At 42.7% G+C, this 20,409-nt stretch overlaps 1 protein-coding gene across 1 annotated transcript in view; it reads left to right on the plus strand.

Annotated features, from left to right (window-relative positions):
* Nucleotides 1-329: 329 nt before the first annotated feature.
* Nucleotides 330-20,409, plus strand: part of Prrx1 (paired related homeobox 1) — a 63,758-nt gene continuing 43,678 nt past the window's right edge. The window contains exon 1 of the mRNA XM_036202775.1: nt 330-690. Within this exon, the coding sequence (XP_036058668.1) occupies nt 450-690 (241 nt within the window). The 5' untranslated portion in view covers nt 330-449. The remainder of the gene's footprint in view (nt 691-20,409) is intronic.

Consider the following 20,409-nt stretch of genomic DNA (forward strand, 5'->3'; position numbering starts at 1 on the left):
TGGCCTACCCTTTCCTCTCTCCCCCTTATTATTATTTTTAGTGTCTGCGAGTGGACGCTTTTTGAGAGTTCGAAGGGATACTTTTTTCTTCTTGATTTAAGCATAGGGTAATTTTTTTTTTTTAACTTTTTGGTGTGAATTGTGTCTTTGGACCGCACCGCCGGACTTGGCTTCAGGGAAGCAACCGAGGCCGCCGCGGGAAAGTTATTGGTGCCGAAAGTTCCGCTCTGCTCTTCGGAAGGGGATATTCTCATTTTCTCTCTCTCTCTCTCTCTCTCTCTCTCTCTCTCTCTCTCTCTCTCTCTCTCTCTCTCTCTCTCTCTCTCTCCTCTCTCCCTCCACTCCCCCCTCTTTCTTCCCCACTCGACTCCTCTCCCCCCGTCGCGCCCACAGCGTTTGGTGTTGATTCGAGCGGGAAGAGGGGGGTGGGTGGGATTGGAGGGGAGACCATGACCTCCAGCTACGGGCACGTTCTGGAGCGGCAACCGGCGCTGGGCGGCCGCTTGGACAGCCCCGGCAACCTCGACACCCTGCAGGCGAAAAAGAACTTCTCCGTCAGTCACCTGCTAGACCTGGAGGAGGCCGGGGACATGGTGGCGGCACAGGCGGACGAAAGTGTGGGCGAGGCGGGCCGGAGCCTGCTGGAGTCACCCGGACTGACCAGTGGCAGCGACACCCCTCAACAGGACAGTGAGTGAGGGGCGCGCGCTCCGGGAAGTGTGTGCGGGGGACAGCGGGTGGCGGCCCGGGAAGGGCGGCGGGAGCGTGTTCTAGGCTTAGGTTCTGGAAGAGGTGAAGGTGAGGAAGTTCAGGGTCCTGGGAAAAGTGGCTGATCGCAGATTGCCGAGAGACGGGTGAGAAAAAGAGGGCTCCGCCAAGGGTGTAAGCCAAGCGGACGCTGGAGAAAGGCCCGAAGGCCCAGGGACGCTGGGAGGCCAGGCGATCCCAGGCTGGGACTCTGCGGCCACGACTGTCTCCAGCCACCTCGGCTGCATCTCGGTTTCGAGCGAGAGCGGCGGTCAGAAATCCGCCAGGCGGGGCGGCTGCGCCCCGGTAGTAGCGGTCTGGCCAGAGCGCAGACTGCACGGCCACTTCGGTTAGAGAAACCCGGGGACAAAGATGCTGGGTGTGCCTGGGAGCGCTTCTTCCGCGGGGCTGAGGGGAAAGCACTGTGCTCAAGAGAGTCTGGCAGAAGCCACTCAGGTTGCACATCCCAGTGCGTGGGATCCAGGCCTGGAAAAGGCAGAGGGCAGTACGGAAATGCCCAGCCCTACTTGACTAGGTTTGTTCTCTGCCCCCATGCTGTCACTTCTACCTGCAAATCAGTTTTGAGACGGAGCTAAAAGCCCATCTGTTAGGGCAAACCTTCACGAAGCTAGAAGGATGTTCTTTATTAGCAAAACCCAAAACTGCTTAGCTTGATCTAGCACCATAGGTGCACCGGGGAATCGCGGGTTCCAGGCCCAAGCAGCGCAGCGGGGCCTATTGGCTCCTAGACCTCCAGAAAAGTCTATGTACAAGATGCCTTACCTATCTTCAACCCACGAAATGTTCATCTCAGAGTTGTAACTTTGCCCTTACAAAAAGACTGACTGCAAGCTTATGTGGTGGTCCCTGAGTATGTAACACACTTGTCACCTGGTTCATCCCAAGTGGCCTCTAGTCAGATGCACACAGATACTCTCTTCCCTCCTGGGGGTTGCAGGAGTCTGGACCCAGAAGACAGTTCTAAAACGACCTCTTTTCTTATCTTTATATGCTGTTCGCATTTTCGTGAACTTTGTAGTTTGGAGGTCCTCGGACATTCCATGATTTTCTCAAGATGCTGCCCATCTTAAACGTGCAAATAATAATTTTAAAAAGACATTCAAAGCAAACTGGCATCAGAAAACGCTGGAAATGGTACCTGGGCACAGTGTGTGTGTGGGGGGTCAGGCTCACTGAAGCAGGCCACTAGAGATCCCTACTGGTCAGGGCACTGGCCACTAGTTCTGTAGCCTTAAATTCTGCAGTCTACTAGGATTGAATTAGTTCAGATGGAGGTAACCTGGGGGACAAACAATTCTGGATTGGGCCCACTGAGTGCCACAAGAGCTGGATGAAGAGGTTTGAAGTAGCCATTTGAATTGCAGAAACTAGTCCAAACCACACCCAGGAAGAATCAGTGTCCCTAAAGCCTGAGTATGGACTAGGTTTGGAACTATAGTCATTCTGTGTAGCGTTTGGGGGAAGCTGATCCTGGTATACATACCAGCATCATCTCAAGGATGAAGCTCTAACAAAATGGGCTATGAAATTCTACAATTATTTACATCCTTTCACTAGGGAAAATGAAAAAACAAAGACTAGGAAGATAGTACCAGGAAGCCCAGCTGCAGCTGCTCTGTGACTGTCAGGACGGTTATTGATCCCGACAGTTATCACTGTTAGAAGAACTGAACGTTGGGACCTCACACCACCACCCATACACACACTACCCCAACAGAAAACAGGCTTTAAAGAAACTGCTGTGTAGAGACCAGTATTGCTTTGCTCCAAGAGAGGCCTGGAGCATAGGAAAAGCAGCCAGCCTCAGAAACTGCGGGGCTGGAAGGGGACAGAAAGCACTAGTTTTGTTTGTTTTGTTTTTTTACTTCTTTAAGGAAACCTAGGAGAAGGGGACTTGGGGACTGTCATGGTCGTGTAGTGGGCCTATAGAAAAGTGAGGCTAAGGAAACCATTGTGGAGCTGATTTGGAGAGGTTGTACTGAAACTGGTTGAAACAGGGAGTTTTGTTTTGTTTTGTTTTTTTTTAATGAGACTTATGCCTGGAACCACCCAGGTCACATCATGCATACAAATCCCCTGGACAAGCTTAAGGTTTGCACCTGAGTTGTGGGACCTTTTACCCCCAGAGAAAGGGACAAGACCCCATGAATCTGCCTGCATCGAACTCAGCCCCACCTCAGAATTGTAATGAATAGAGAGGCTGATGGAGAGAAGACCCAGAGAGGAAAGCGAGCCTCTTAAGTCTAGCCCAGGGAAAAGGATGCAAACAGGACCTTCACTAGTCAACACAATGCAGGGTGAGGTAAGAGGTGTAAGTGACCAGAACATAGGACTGACAAAGAATTCAGGGAAGCCTAAGACACAGGCACTGGCTGACTTGGCCTTTGCTGGGAGATGGTTGCAGGGCTGGACTAGAAGACTGTTGCTTTTGGAAGCAGAGTTTTCTCAGCCTTCCTCTTCTCCATGGGGGGTGATAACAGGAGACTCCAGTCTGGTCAGACAAGCAGTTCCCCCCCCCCCTTATTCTTGGGGATCAGTTAGAATGCAGAGGAAGTTGTGGGGTACTTGGAAATCAAGATCTGTGGGGCAGCACTGGTTCTTCAGCTTGAGAAGACAGTATAGACAGAGAAGAGGGGAGTCTGGAACAGAGGAGAGCTACTGCAGAGATCTGGCTGCACAGGATTTAGGGGTCACACTAGGGGTCACAGAGGATGGAGAAGTTCACAGGTCATCCGGTGCTTAGAGTGGGAAGGGAGAATGCCCTTCAAAGAGATGGGAACAAGGAACAGTTGCTTCAGCGTGTTAGGTACATGGAAACCTGGCCTCTCTAATTACCTATCTGGAGAAATTAGCGTGTAGGTTCCACAGACACCCTCAACATTAGATTCTTAATTGGGCAAAAATTGGCATTTCAACCTGGCCAATTATTGTAAAAAGTAGAGAGTCCTTATTGGCCTCTCCTACCATAAGTCAGCAATCCTGTCCCCCCACACCGATCCCCTGCGTGGGGGCTGATACTTACTTTGTTTTCCCTAATGTGGAAGAATGCTTTTATTATTGATTCTTCCAGCCCAGTGTATTTTTCTTCATCTCTGGTACGTTTACTCTATGGCTAATGTAGTGGAGGAAGATTTGGTGTGTAAATGCCGGTGATGGAAGAGCGGGGATAAGTAGGGAGGGAGAAGGAATCATAAAAAAGCAGACCTACTCTTGGGAGGACAGTTCATCCCGCTGTCAACTTTTTAATTTCAACTTCTGCAAACTCTTAAAATAAAATAAATAAATAAATAAATAAAGCACGCCTGCCTTCCACATTCCCAACCTCTAAATTAGTGAAACCAGATTGTCCTAATAAGACCTTTTGTTGGAAACACATGTAGTCATAAAAAGGTAGACGGAAAGTCAATTAGACACACGCGCGCGCTCACGCACACAGTCACCAGCCAGCGCTAAGTGTGCACCCGGGCACAGCTGGGTCCCGGGCCATGGTGGATGCAAATATGGAACAGGGGCGCAGGGAAATCGATTTGTCACAAAGGGAGAGGTGTAAACACCGGCAAAAGATCGCCCTCCCGATTCACCAACCCCACTCTCGCTGGCCCAGCTCCCCAATCCCTCTGCGCCAGAGGAACGCCCCGGAGAGCGGGAACATTCTCTAGGGCGCTCCCCAGTTGGAATCCGCATCAAAATAATATCAATTCCCTCTCTCCCCCAGCGTCTTATTTCGCAACAGTTATGGCGCCAGAAATGTCTTTCGCGGCACCACCCTGGGATTTATGCCCCATACTGGTACTCTGAATTTGAATTCAGGCCTCAATGATGTTAATTTAAGATGGAGATAATAAAACAAGTCCTTTTAATGGTGGCCTCGAAAATTCTCTCTTCATGGGAGCAGAGAATGACATTCAGAAACAAGGGAGTCCCTAGAGCATTAACCCTAATGCAAAGGCTGGTGGTGAATTGCTTATTTTACACATAGAGGCTAAGAGCCTGGTGGCCTCCATTTAAATTTTTCAGAGAAAAGGACAATCAAGTAATGTCGAAGTTTGGGGACCAAGGACAACTTGGGAATTGGGTCCGTGGGAGCCAAGGACTCAGACTGAGCAGATTCCTTGAGGCTCCATATAAGTGTCACCGTCCCAACCTCACTCTTCCAGAAACCCTTTCCAATACACCATAGCATCCTAGCCTTAGCCTTTGCTCCCCTGTAGGTGACCTTCTCAAGAGGCACTCAAGGCAGAACGCTGGGTAGCAAGGCAGGCCCTAGTGGATCACACGATGGTCAGTAGTAGGCCCTTCGTTTTCCCAGGACAATCATTTTAGATTTTCCAGCAGGAGTGAATAAATGATCCCTAAACCAACAAATGCTACCCGTCGTCTGTGAAGCAGTCTATTCTAAAGCAGTGGGTATTTTTCTATAGCAGGGACTCCAGAACCCAGCTTTTGTATTACTTCTATCCAGGACCGAGTTTTGAAGAGTTTTAACTGCTCCAGGCCAGCGGCATGGAGCCCTGTGCACGAAATGACAGCCATAGATTTTCTACTATAAGGGTTCCTAGCCCAAATGGATGCTTTATTTTAAAGGATTTACAGTTCTCTTCCTATGCGGTGTTTATTGGCTCACTACAGCGTCTGTCAAAGCAGACCTGAACCCTTCGGTGGGGAAAACACTGGAGCTGCTGCTACCCAATTGTTGCAAACTTGTGCCTGCAGGTCTTGCACTGTGACCCCAGGGAGCCTCCAGCTTCAGGCTCCATCCTCTTTGTATGCTGTGGAATGTTCATTTTATTAACCCTGTGGAAGAGCCGCATGAGGAACCATTTAAAACTGGAAGGGGTATTTATGGAAGAGGAGATAGGTTTTGCATTGTGTTGGGGATGGGCAAGAAGAGTTTTTTTTTTTTAGTCAGAAATATTCTGTCCCCCAAATAAAAGTAAAATATGGGTCTCAGGATACTCTATCCAAGTCTTGGTAAGTTTAACCACAAGGTGTTAAGAGCTAGAAACATCTACAAAAAAAAAAAAAGATTATTTTTATTGTAGATTATTTTTTTATTGTTGTTAAGTGAAGTGCCCAACTCTCTATGGCCATTTCGTGTCCCAACAATTAGAGAATTCCCTGCATGCAGAGCATTTCTCTATGACTGGCCATTTCTTGTCCATTTCCCCGATTTACTCTGATGCTCTGAGGTACCACCTCGCATGGGTTTCCTATACTTTAACTCCCTCTTTATCAAGAAAAGGAAGATGTGTATGTCTTTGATAATGGCATTGATCCACAAGAATTTGGATTCTTGGAAAAATGAAAGACCTTGGTGTACAGGCTACAACACTCAAGTGAAAAATCAAGATTTACAAATGTTAGTGAAAATATCAGCAAAGCACCATGCCCTTCTTTTTTCTAAAAGTATCTTCTGGTTATGCTAGTATAGATGAAGGTATCAGAGAAACAACAACAGGGCAATCACAGGTGTTTCTAAGTAAGTTAGCAAGTTTATTTTCACAGAAAGATGTCTCTACTGGAGATGGACTATTAATAGATTTTTGGCATCCATAGATAGAAGTATCAAAGAAGTGTTTATGTTATGACATATCAATTTTGCACTAAGATTTTAAAATTACAGTATTTCATTAGCATTGCAATCACTTAAACAAAACAAAACAAAACAAACAAATAAACAAAAAACGAAGAAGCTGATTGAAGAGGTTGACAGCCTTGGCATAGAGGAGTTGGTCATAGCCTCGGTTGGTAACCACTTAAGGGTATTTCGTAAAAGAAACAAAAATCATGACAACAAATAAAACTCACAGTGACCTTTTAGAAGAGCCCAAGGACAGTCGAGGATCTTAGAATTCTGTTATCTCTGGGGTCCTCAAATATGGGAATAAGGGACTGAGTTGTGACCACATACATTCTTGGGTCCTGAGTGCCTAAAATCCTTTGCTACACTGCAGAGTGAGGGAGTCTCAATTTCTGAGAATTCTACACTCCCTTTTTATGGTTATTGGTTCCATTAGGCTCAACATCAAATAAGGAATAAATTTGGAATGTGTGTGAGAAGTAGCCGTATGGTGTGTGTGTGTGTGTGTGTGTGTGTGTGTGTGTGTGTGTGTATTAGGTAAAGAGGAATTAAGTGGACGAAGATTTTTAATTTTAAAACGCCATCTTCAGTGTATTTGGTTTTAACCTCTTTTTGTCTTTGCCTAAGGGAAGATGCAAACCCACCTAGTCCACTTCAGCTAGTCTAAAAATTCCTGCCTTTTGCAGAGTAGGACCACCAGCCTAGCTTGACTGGTTCCTCCTTGCCTTTTCTTTTCAATAGGGGGTGCAATTCTCCAAGGCTGAGGTTATTCTGCCTCAAAAACCCCCAGTGCTAGGCCGGGAGACACTAGCTGTGAGAGTACACTGCATGAGTAGCAAAGCACAGTAAATCTTGATAGCATGAAGACACTTCAGGGACTGTACGAATGTACTCCACACAGATGCATTTTGACAGAAACATGGAGATAGCTGCTGGAGAAGGGGGCTACTTTCCTTAGCTCCTTTGAATGATTCTCACCAAGATCCCTGGGTAAGAAGGAAAAGGTAGAAGGAGGTGAGGCCAGAAGACTGGCCCTTCAGTTAGAGCATCTAGAACTGGTGCCTGGATTCTATGAAGGGGGTGGGGTTTGACCCTGCAGATGTGCATGTAATTGTGTGTGTGTGTGTGTGTGTGTGTGTGTGTGTGTGTGTGTGTGAGAGAGAGAGAGAGAGAGAGAGAGAGAGAGAGACAGAGAGAGACAGAGAGAGACAGAGAGATAGAGAGAGAGAGAGAGAGAGAGAGAGAGAGAGAGAGAGAGAGCGCTTGTGTGTGCACACATACACGTACACACGGGTATCTAAATGCATTGGAGGTTTTAAAGGAAGAGGTGGAGACTTGGCTGGTATAAGCAAGATGTGTCAGACTGCAATAGAAACCCTTAGAGTACCTAGAGTCTTCAAACAGGGCAGGAAATCTGGCACTCTGGAATGAGGGTAACCCTTTTCCACCAAAGGAAGGTGGAAACTCCCCCAAATGTGTGTGACACTGAAATCTGAACACTTGGAACCACTATCCAATCCCTAAATCTGACCCTTTATGGTCAAGCTTCAAGGACTTGGGGATAAATTCTTAACCTCCTCTGTAACTTTTGCAGGTCTTTTAATTCCTTCCTTACCTAAGGCTGACTGGAGGGAGATGGGGCAACTCTGGGGGCAGGACAATGGCTGAATGAAGATTCTGTTGTCTTAGCATAGATGCTGTCCAATACAAACTTTTCCCGATAATCTGGCATCAGATGTTCAGTAGGAGTAGAAGCAGGAGGCCAGAACTGTGAGGGAGATTCCTTTCCCACAATCCTGTGTCAGGGAGTGAGAACATTCATCCCATTCAGCTATTTTCTCCTCATTACTCATGCCATTATATTTTAAAGGACCTCACAGTGCTGGAAGGAGGTGCAGTTATAAATAAGCATCAAAACAGATGGGTGCTCTCACAACTATATTCTGAGTACATACAAGGAAGCCAAGTCTTTTCAAAGGAGACTCAGAAATACAACATCAAGGCCAAAGGGCCCAACTCAATCAAAACCCAGTGCCAGAATGTGCTAAGGTCAATCTGCTTGACTGTGGGCAAAGTGGGGAGCCTGGCCAGAAGTAGGTACATGCAGAGAGCCACTTTTTCTAATGTTTCCTTGCAATCTTTTTATACAAATCCAGTGTCAGTCTGCCAAGAGTTCGGTAGGGTTGGCTTGGGCCTGGTGGGAGGTAAGAGTGTCAGCACCTCTTTTATTTGTTCTTCTTTGTGTATCCTCTGCCTCAACAATTTTGGTGCTAGAACATAAACTATCTCTTAAATAGTATGTTCTGGAATCTTCCGAAAGAGAGGGATGTTAAGCTCAAGTATATACGCTATGCCAGGTATTTTTCCTCTCTGCTAATTCAGTTTATTATTTCATTTTTAATTCGGTGGTTCTTGAGACAGAGTCTCACATCATGTAGCCCTGGGTATCTGGGAACTCTTTACATAGACTAGACTGGCTTTGAACTTACGGTAATACCCTGCCTCTGACTCCTGTAGGTTAGAATCATAGGCTTGTACTACCATACCCGGCCTCTGCCCAGTTAGGAACTTGTTGGTGATTGTACTTTGGGAGATTGTTTATTGTATTCTGTTTCTTTTCAGGGTAATTGATTAGTTCTCAGAACGGAAGGCTCTGATGGAAAATGTACTGATTCTAAACCTTCACACCTTGTAATTTTCATCCATCACAATTAATCCAGACCAGGAAGTAGCACTGAGTAATTATGCTGTACATGCCCACTCTCCTTTCCACTTCCTATCAATGTTTCTTCCACAAATGCTACCATACATAGCTCATAGCAGCCGTGACAGGTAGACAGCTGTCAACTGGTTGTCTATGCTCACTAGTGCCTAGGAAGTACTTTCAAACAAAGGCCTTTCTTACAGAGTGAAAGTACTCAGCATGCTAGTTTCTCCTTCCCACCTCCTGCTTTTTGCCTCGGCCGGTTGTGTCACCAGCCATTATTATTCCCTCTTCATAGCTCTATGACTCTATGGAAGTTACAGAGCTACGTATGCAGCCACCTACCTGATGTGGCTGTTCCAACGTCGTCACAAAAGTGCTTTGGCCTTGGAACTAACCAAGAGTGGGACTCCCTTACTTCAAGTCTCAGAGAGATTTTCCTGGTGGCAACACATGACATCCTTCCTCCATGCCCTTGCTGGCTCCATCCCTGAGACTTTTTTTTTAATTTTTAAATTTTTTTTTTTTTTAATTTTTCGAGACAAGGTTTCACTGTGTAGCTTTGCACCTTTTTCCTGGAACTCACTTGGTAGCCCAGGCTGGCCTTGAACTCACAAAGATCCGCCTGCCTCTGCCTCCCGAGTGCTGGGATTAAAGGCGTGCGCCACCACTGCCAGGCTCATCCCTGAGACTTTACCTTTAAAATCTACCTATATCCCTCTCCTTTAAAATGCCTAACATGCCTACCTCCTCCTCCTCCTTTCCTTTTCGGTTTTCCCCGGAATGCATCCTTGTCTTCCCTATGTGCAGGTGACTGACTAAGTACACTAGAGAGTTAAGGTGGTGGCTTCTCCCACAAATACGTTGTTTACAAATCCTAGCTCCTACTCTTCTTTAGAATGCACAATTGTCTTTCAACCTCTTTGACATCAATGATGGATGACTTGTCCTGATTTTTTTTTTCTCTTAAACCCATTCTCTACAGTCTTTATTTCCATGTCTCCAGCAACTTGCCCCGTTCATCCCCAATCCTGACAGAAGCTGTCTGCCTGCTAGGCCCTCCTATGGTAGCTAGGCAAGTGCATTCCTATGTGCTGGCCTCATTTCTGTCTCTGGGCTTCTTACGTGGGGGAGCTTGCATCACACATGCTACCTTCCGGGGTTCTATCTCCAGGACACTTTATGACACCTCTGCTTAGTTATCGTCCCTGCAGATCCCGTCCTGTAAATGCCTTTCTATAGTGCATATTCCAGAAACACTCGGTGCTCCCACATGTGTTGTTTACTTATTTTCTAAATATTTTAGGATTGTGAATGTGCCTTTAGAATGTTCTTAAGACTAGAGACTGTGGGGTGGGGCATATTTCCTCAAATACTGAATAGATACATCTGCCTGGAGGCATTCTGCTGACTGTGTGCATTCTACCTGCAAGGATTTTGCTTGTTTGTTTGTTTTGTTATAAGGTAAAAACCACAAATTGCACATATTTTAGAAAACTATATTGATTTACATTAAAATTTCAAATGAAAAAGTAAAGCCATTATTTCACTACCCTGAGGTAAATACAGTTAATATTTTGACATTGAAGTGTTTTCTTTTTAGTTTTGTTTATACAATTTTTGATTATATGGTATTAGTATCCTTGATGACTGATTGTTCTTTAATCAGTAGAGGAGTTTTTAAGCCCATTTTCAAATATCCTGTTTCCTTGAAACAAGAAAACACATAAACATTTACCCCACTTGTTCTCATCAAGAAAGTTAAACAAATAAACATGCAAACAGCAAACAAATGTCTCCAGAGGGTTATGCAAACCTTGGCCATCACAGTCAATTCTCAGCATTCTCAGCTTCCAGCGGGGAGGCATCTCCAGCCCAGACTCTTTCAGAATAAATAGTTTCTTTTTCTTTTCTGCCTGTTCTAGTTGGGAACCTTCCCTGGACATGAACACATATTTCCTGAAGTTGGAAAGGCCTCATATCTAAAGGATGCTCCTAGACCACACTTAGAAAGGGATTTTCCACAGGATTAATTTTTTTGAAGTAACTGGTACAGCGTGCTCACCAAGTGGACACAAAGCAGAGACCAACATGGTTTCTTTTATTGTAGGTTCTTGGATCTTGCATTTCCTTTTATTAAATGTTGGAAGATTCATATATTCTCTTCTACTTTGTAGCAATGATAGTGACAGTGGCAGATTCAGGACCTAGTGAACATTTTGACAAAGGAAGAAGCATAAATAAATAAATAAATAAATAAATAAATAAATAAATAAATAACAAAGATAATGAATTTTATCCAGACACGAGCTTTTGTTTAAAGGAAGATATGAAATAGTTATTATGAAGTCTATTTAAAAATCATTTCAAGGCAGATTATCATTAAAATATTTGCCCTATGAATACCAACATTTTATTGAGGGGGGGGAAATTAACAAGGGGTACAACGCCATGCTGAATAAAAACTTTTAGTTTATGAATTAGATGTATTTTGTATATCTTAATAATTAGTTTTTCTTTTCTCAGTAGAGGGAATAGAGTAAGCATCGTTTTTGAGAATTAAAAAACCACACTTGCCCAATAAAAGTTTCTGTAGTTCCCCACACTGCCTTCTTCTAAAGGAGGGAGGGGAGAGAGAACACCCAGTGAGCAGGCTGCCTCTAACCAGATGTGCCTTCCAGCCGCTCTAATCCTTAAGACCGGGGAAGACCACAGGATGAATCCCCAACACATTTAAGAAATAAAACGTAATTTAGCTCATTAATCATGGAACTGAATTCTGCAGTTCAGCTAGACATATTTCAAAGACTGAATCCCTTCTGACAAGAGAAACAGAAAATAATATCTCTGCACACTCGACTCTTACAATCTGTTCTCAACCAGCCTCAGGGAAGGAACAATTTTCCTGAGTGTGATAATTTTTAGGACCTTTTTAAAATGTTTATCTTCGTCTTCCCCTCTTCCTTTACCTCCACTATTCTGCTTTCTTGAGATGGTGCAAATATTTGTCTTTTGCCTTGTTTGAGGTTTGTTTGTGTGTTTGGAAGGTTCAACTCTACTTTGAGGTGGGAGGAAATTTAGCCTACATTGGCTTCGGCCTGACAGGGGCAATATTTCAACTGACCTAATTTACTTATATTGCTGGCTTATTTCTTTCTTGATTACTTGCATGACTTGCTTTGTCATAAAGTATTGAAGACATTAATACTTGGAAGATGAAGCGATATAAGGTATACACGTACTTCATAAACATTTAAAACACAAATTTGCTGTTCTAATAATTCTCTTGAGCTAATTCTGAGACGTAGATGGAGTTAGGGCAATTGTTTTCAGTTTGTGGATAGGAGTCCTGCTTGTATATAGGATCTTAGTGCATTACAGCTGTGATGTGACTCAGTCTTCTGATTCCATTTTAAGTTTTTAAAATTCTACCCTATCACCTTTGATGTCAACAAAATTATTTTACTTGCATTACCCTCTTAGAAAACAATGTAAATTAGGAATGAGGATTTAGCAAGCTATTTTACAATATGTCCCCAAGCTGTATAAATATTTGAAAAGTAATCACATTTTTTGACTATAAAGCCCTTGCTCTGCCTATCTCTTTCATGGGGATGCAGTACACCAAGGAAAAACTGTGCTTCTAAAAATAAATGAAAAAAGAAGGCCGGGCGGTGGTGGCGCACGCCTTTAATCCCAGCACTCAGGAGGCAGAGCCAGGTGGATCTCTGTGAGTTCGAGACCAGCCTGGGCTACCAAGTGAGTTCCAGGAAAGGCGCAAAACTACACAGAGAAACCCTGTCTCGAAAAACCAAAAAAAAAAAAAAAAAGAAAGAAAGAAAGAAAGAAAGAAAAAATAAACTGGGCATGATGGCTCACGCCTTTAATCTTGGCACTCTGGAGGCAAGAAGATCTCTGAGAGTTCCAGGCCAGCCTTGTCTCTATAGTGAGTTATAGGACTGCCAGAGCCACATAGCAAGACCCTGCCTCAACCAACAAACAAACAAAAATAAAAATAAAATAAAGGGCTAAGCATATGTTCATTAATGGACTGTAAGAGATAAAACACAGAACTTTCAAAATTGTTATCAAGAAAAGATAAAAAATGAAACATGCAGTTCATTAGATTTATGCCCAGCTCTCAAACTGCAAGGAATCTTTGGAACTAGCAACATAGGTAGTTAGGAGAGCCTGTGCTTATTAATATGTGTGAGACTTGGATTCTATCCCTAGAGCTAGAGCCTATACACACAAAAGTGAGAAATATTTTATCTGGGTATTAGGAATTTCTATGTATTTATTGTGGATTCAGAGAATTCTTTATTCAGTTTTGATCCCAACAATGCACTTACAAGTAGATTTTGTACAAATCTCTGCGTCTCGGTCTTTGTCTGTAAAAGTGCTGCATTAATATGGATGGCCGAGGTAATGAATGCAAAATGATCAACACTCCAGTCCACTTCCTGTTGGAGGTGTAAATAAACGCTTGCCTTTTTCTTCTGCACTTCTCCAAACCTTTCTGACAAGCATCGCCTCTCCCCAGCGTGGTTATATATTCAGTGTGGTTTCCCAGTCGGGGCTGGAGGCCATTTAGTACTACCGAAATTAGAATATTCCCATACTCTGAGAGTCAAACTCTTCCAGCCTGTCATTGACTGAGTGACTTAAGTCGACAGCCGTTTTTAATCCACAGTTAGAAACTGATGCCTCATGACTTTTTGTGATGCTCACAAGGCTCCACCACAAATGCCACCATGCATGCTAGGCGTGTGTCTGCCTTAGAACTTTCTGGATAAGATCCTTATTTTCAGGCCGTGCTTCTTCCTCTCTTCATGATTATACTGCCCCTGAAGTGCTTTGGGGGCATGAGCATTCTTAATCTCCACCTGTTTCGGCCATCACCATGGGCTTTACAGGCTGGGAGGCAACCCCCTTTTTTTCTGTTGAGCTTCTGAATGTTGCATAGATTATGATACATACTTAGGACACAAGGCAGCAAGACTGTTAAACCCAATTTCGTAAGTTCCTAGGAACCTGCCATGAAGCATTCTCCCTGTGTTGCTGTTTCCACAGCAGCACTAACAGACTACTCCGTTGAGATTTCTGTGCTGCTTAATAAGTTTTTGTACAGACATAATACCATGTTAACTATGACTACACATAAGTTTGCCATTCTGTTCTCCAACTTCAGTTTCCTAATGAGTTGCATAATATAAACATTCTACCCTCCATCTGATACGTGACCTGTTTTCTTACATTCCTCTTCGAAATCTAATAAGCCTAGAATATGTACAGACTGCATTTCTATATCATGAAGTATCTGAGACTTCAATTTTTTTTTTTTGCCAAGCCATTAACAATCAAATTTCCCTGGCATTTTAAAGCAGTGGATCTGTATTGCTCACAGCTGTGGCACATGTGGAGAAAACCAGTCTCTATGGGTGAGGCGCTCTGAGAACAGTTTATTGCAAGGCGGTGTGCCTTCCCTAGTGTGGTCCAAAGAAGCAGCTTGCCATTTGCTCATTTTGGGAGTGAAGCAGATTATGCCCCAAACAGTCTCAGTGAATATGAGGTAAAGATCATCTAGATCTGCTGAGGATAACTTGCAGTCTTATATAGAAGTATTTGCACATGTTTGTTTAAAAAATAGTCTTCATTTTATGACCTGTGATTCTGTGCTAGGGGACACAGGTAATTCTGGGTTACCATTCTCTTTCAAAGGATATGGAGTCCTTCTTTATCTAGAATGACTTTTCTTTTGGCCCTTGTTTTCATAATTGATCTGTTATTTATGCTATTGCAATGCTGTTAATTTCTACTGATTAGCAGAAAAAGAAATAAAGAGAAATACCAGATCACCTGTTTCTTTCTCTAACACAGTCACACCCCTTCTTGTACAAACCTGGTTCCCTGGCAACGAAATGATTAAGGGACACATTTGGGACTCCAACATATCCAGTAAATGAGGCTTTCCAAAAAGCACACATTTTAAATATCACAGATAATATTTTTATGTGGCACTGAGTTTGAAAGCCCTAACTTAGACCACTTTGGTCCGTAGCAATTGGTATCGAGCAACAGAATAAGGTATTTCCTTGTGATGGAGGCTGAATATTTTGTGTCCCATTGTCACTTAAACTCTGTCAATCTTATGTCTTTATCCAGGTCCATGCAGTTTGGAAGACAAGGAAAGAGAGACAGAAGGTTTATACCTCAGAGCACCTGTCATGGTGCTTTTCCTTGTGCATGTTGCTTTAAAGCAGCTATTGCATAAATGAATATCTGTACAAATCAACAGGAAATAAAAAGCATGCAGACAGCATTTATGGGCACATAGCACTGCTCTAGAAGGACAAGAAAGACACTATAGAGAAATAGACAACCCCTGAGAATAGGCTTAGGTGACTGTTGTCTCGGCATTTAGCCTTGAAGAAACATGCATTTGGAAAGTGGCACCCCGTCACATAGATAGTTACATTTGCGTTTAGTCTCCCAAGTCTAAGTCATTCTCATATGAAGGTGTTCTCCTCTGGGAAGTTGGTGTTCGCGCTCTTCCTCTGCTTCCTTTTTAAAAATAAGTATTTCCTAACTTTCAGATAGATGACAAAGCACAAGTTTTGCGACACTTTGAAATCTGGTTACTTTTATTTGGTTTGATAAATTATCCCCCTTTGGATGTGTATTTATGAGAATAAATACTGTATATGAGATTTCACCACAACTTTTCCAAATGTAGCTTGTTTAATTGCAACTGAATTTACTTCATTGGTGACATGCTTGTACTTGGCATGCATTAGGGCTAGATTTTCAATATTGCCTTTTAAGTATGCTCCAGGGATATTGTCCCAAATGGATGTTTTATTAATACCAAGACATGCTTTCTAACGAAGTGCTTGTCTCCAAATGGTCTATTTGTTGGCCCATGTCAACTGATAGGATGTTGGACTGATGAGAAGGAGCCAGTCTTAGAAAAGCAGAGTGAGTTTGACTTCAGTAAGGTCAAAGAAAGGGAACAAGAAAGATGGACCCTTGCAGAAATGAGATGAACCAACACCAGGGCCAGAGGCCTTCTTGGATCCAGGTCTGTAGCAGACTGCACTACAGAGTTACAGGCCTCTAAGCCCATCTGGGATCTCTTTGGTGACACAAACTTTGCTCTGGTGGTCTATGACATCACTGGAACCCCGTTGGTAGAATTACAACTTCATAATTCACAGCTCACTCTTGTTTATTTTACATTTAATCATTTGTGAGCACACTGGCTGCCTACCCAGGGGAGCTATGTGGTTATGCTTCTGCAAATCTCCTTGTTACATAATCAAGTACATCAGAAGTCATTCACCAAATGTCATAACATCCCATGTCTTGGGCCTTGCAGATATTGATCTTATTTACGACTGTCCTGAAGTTATCTTGGCTGACTCACCTTCTCAATGAATCTTCTTATTTGGGGTGGGTAGTTATTAAAGAGAGCTTCTGGCTTAAAGGCAGTTTGCCGAGTAGTAAGCATGTCTCCATAGACAAATAATGTGATCCTAACTTCTGCAACACAACTGAGAAACAAGATTCTATTCCTGTTAATTCACAGATGAAAAATTGATATCAATGAGACAGCAAAGAGGGCTTCTGGGTAAGCAAAGAGACTCTGGACTTCCCTGCATATTTCTTTATGTTTGTCCCTGAAGTTCAGAAATGATTCTACTTAACTAGTGCCTTTGGATTTCTCATTGGAATAAGAGTACTATAGGAAAGAAACTGAGATTTATTGAGCACTCATAATGAAGGAGACAGTGATTTTTACTAATTAAGTTGATTACATTTTCATAGCAAGGCTAAATAGTAAATATTGTTGTCCTTAATATATACGGCTCTGATACTCAGTAGAGGCTGACCCCCTTACCTGAAGCCTTGAAGCGAGTTATTGATAAAGATCAGAACTTATCTTGACCCCTCAGGTACATTATATTCCATTACCCTCCAATACTTTCTCCTGAATCTTTTAGTACCTAGAAAAATAGAAATTGTGGAGCAGGACCCGTTTTATTTGTGGCATTTATTCAGTAGAATATCAAGCTGGGCACTGTGAGAGCAGGTTATGGCCTGGGATTATACTTTTAAAAAGTCAGAGAATCTGCCGGGCAGTGGTGGTGTATGCCTTTAATCCCTGCACTCAGGAGTCAGAACCAGGCAGATCTCTGTGAGTTTGAGGCCAGCCTGGGCTACCAAGTGAGTTTCAGGAAAAGGCGCAAAGCTACACAGAGAAACCCTGCCTCAAAAGCCAAAAAAAAAAAAGTTAGAGAATCCTTTGAAAACTAATACCCTTGCCAAGAAAATCCCCTAATGATGACAGAGACTTTTATTTCAGTTAAATAGAAAATCGGAGGTTCATTACAGGGCTCAGTAACTTAAACGAAGGTATTGAATTGGAGGCAAGTTCTAGAGATGAAGCTAGTTGAACCAGAGACTTGACTTTGACCATGAATATTGCCAACTGCATGCTTTTGCATATGTCCTCAAGCTCCTTTGGGCTCTAGTCCTATGAAAGAGGAGTGACAGAACATCTTCTTGACAAGTCTATTAGAGGTTAAACAAGATGCCCATGGACCTACCTATCACAGGTGTATGGAACCAAGATCTTTATTTGTGTCAGGTCAAATGTTGAATTTTAGAACATTATACAGGGAAAAAACATTCAAAATTTCTGGATAGGTAGCAATGAGACTTTTTAAAATTGTAGACTGGATTTTATTTGAGAGATTCTCACAGTGACCTCTAATTTGACTGTTTATATTTGGAAATTCATTTGTTCAAATGTGATGTTCTAAGTAATGATTAGTTTCCCAGGAAACCTAAAATGGTTAGTAAATGTATGACATAGTTGAACTGTAGTGCTGGTAGGGACAGTCAGAATGCTGCCATCTTGGAAGGAAGTGATTTTGTGATTCCTTAGTGAGGAAGAAAGAGGTAAATTTTTCCTCTCTTTGATGTAGGACCCATGCTAGGGCAGACTTAGAATGTAGTGAGTTTACTCTCTGGACTGCCCTATTCAACAGTCTGTCTTCCAAGTCTCCTGTGTGCTTCTAGCATCCTTTACAGAACTGCTACACACATTGTCTCTTGAAGCTTGAGATAGATTGAGTAGTGCCTCAGTCTCCCTCCTGATCCTTTGAGAGTTCTTTGTGAGGAAAAAACACACAGAAGAGTACCTAAATAACAAATAATATACTGAACAATCACCATTTAGACAAACACCTGACAAAACATGGGAATCCAGGTTTGTAAGATTTGCTGATACAACCAGGTAGGAGGTCTGGAATCAACTCAGTAATAACTGAAGACTCTCCCTCCAGTCTCTCTTCCTTTCACTCATGTTTTCACACCATTGGCACAAATGCACTGAATACCAGCCATCCTTGTCCTTCTCCAAGGTGTTGGGGCATCAACAGCAAACAGAAAAACTGTTTTTTCTTTTAAGTTTGACATGTTCCTGGGGAGGAAAGCAATAAAGAAGTAAATGAGCAAACACCCAGGGAAATAATTTAGTTACAACCACAGGTGAGTTCTATAAAAAATGAAATAGGCTTATTTGAGCAAGGATATGAACAAAAAAGGGAGATAACCATGAGAAGAGGAAAAGGTCAGACACAAGGGCTCTGAAGTTGGACCAAACATGGGCATCCAGGGTGTGGAAGGAAGGTCAATGTAGCCAGAGGACAGTAAGTGATAAGAACTTTAGAGAAGACAAGGTGAGACATATATGATAGCAAGATGTCATATAGATGGACGTGTATGCTAAAGGGGTTAGGTTTGTTTTCTGAGGATGGTGGTAATAGGAAGCCATTGGACAGATATAAGTTGTGGAATTTTATAACGAAGATTTTGATCTTTAAAAGAACATCTTGACCGTTCTATAATAATAGATGTTAGAAAAGGACCAAATAGTCCATTAGAAAGTTATTGTAAAGGAAAACAAAGAGATGATGGCATCTTGAAGTATCCATGAGGAGGATGTCTTGAAGAGTCACGCTGGACAGCCAGGGTACATGTACTGCCCCAGCACAGGAGGCTGAGCAGAGTTGGCTAAGGTTAGTGGATGAAAGAGAAATAAAGGGGCATTATCAATGAAGCTGTATGGCCTGGCCTGCAAGACCATTTTCCTAGCCCCACCTTTTCTCCACTTTTGTACCTGGATGTTCTCTTCAACGAGCAGTTGAAATAGGAGAAAGTGACTGTATCCAGTAGGGTGTGACATGGGAAGTTTCTTTCTGGAATTCATTATTTGAATAATTAGAGCTTGCTTTAAATCTTACAAAAGCAATCTCTTTGAAATTTATCAAAACATTTACAGATAACATTGCCAAATACTAAAATTGAGATTATATGTGAAGACTTTTGTAACTGAAATCTCCCAAGAAGTTACTTATTTCCTGGTTCTGAGCCTCCCCATCCTCTTTAAGAGGTACTTGTTAGTGGAACCAAAGATCATAAATCAGTCAGATATTTTCTTCCTACAATAAAACTGAAATCATACCTCAGATGGGCTAAAAGCAGAAAAGTGGCTACCAGTGGTCATTCCATTAACAAATATTTATTGTGTAAGCACCACAGGAAACATTCTGGACAACACTGAAGAACTATCTGACATGTCCTCTTGCCCAAGAGACAAATCTAGTACAGTACCTTGGGTAGTTCCAATTTAGCATGCTTTTAACATGTGCTTTAACAGCGACACTGAGCTCATTGATGCTCTAACCTGCTCTTCTTCTCCCTAACACTCAATGATATCTCTAGACTTCAGCTAGACACAGTTCAAAGCTTCCACACTATCTTCATCTTTTCTTGTTTTTATTCTGAAAGTCTGTGTAGCCTCCTTCTTTCAGGGCAGACATTCTGTCTTACAGAGGGCTTGCTCAATTTTTTTTTTTTTGTACTTTCTGTGAGCCTGATATAATTCCAAACTATGTCAATTTTAGATCTGTAAGAAGCCATTAATTTGGAATCATTGGAAGAAACTGTGTAGCTTTTGCAGAATATTTTTCGACCCCAGATTTCTTTAGCTTTGTGCCTCTTGGAGTGTCTCAATAGAGAAGAATGTCACACTACCCCCTCTGTCTCAGAGTCCAGGCCTTCTAACGTACTCCATGACTTTTAAAATGTATTCATTGCTCAGCACAGGAAATTTAATCTATATTTTGCCTAAGGCTGAAAGATCAGCTTTTTCATCAGGTCTTGTTTATTTTGAGGTTCATATCTTCAAACTCTGAGCCTTTACAGATGGCTTCATTAATGAAAAATGAAAGGGGAAATTGGGTCAGGATAAGCTAGTTTACACCTACTGTGGCTGAACCAACCAACC

The sequence above is a fragment of the Onychomys torridus genome, chromosome 11, assembly GCF_903995425.1.
Source record: "Onychomys torridus chromosome 11, mOncTor1.1, whole genome shotgun sequence".
NCBI lineage: Eukaryota > Metazoa > Chordata > Mammalia > Rodentia > Cricetidae > Onychomys > Onychomys torridus.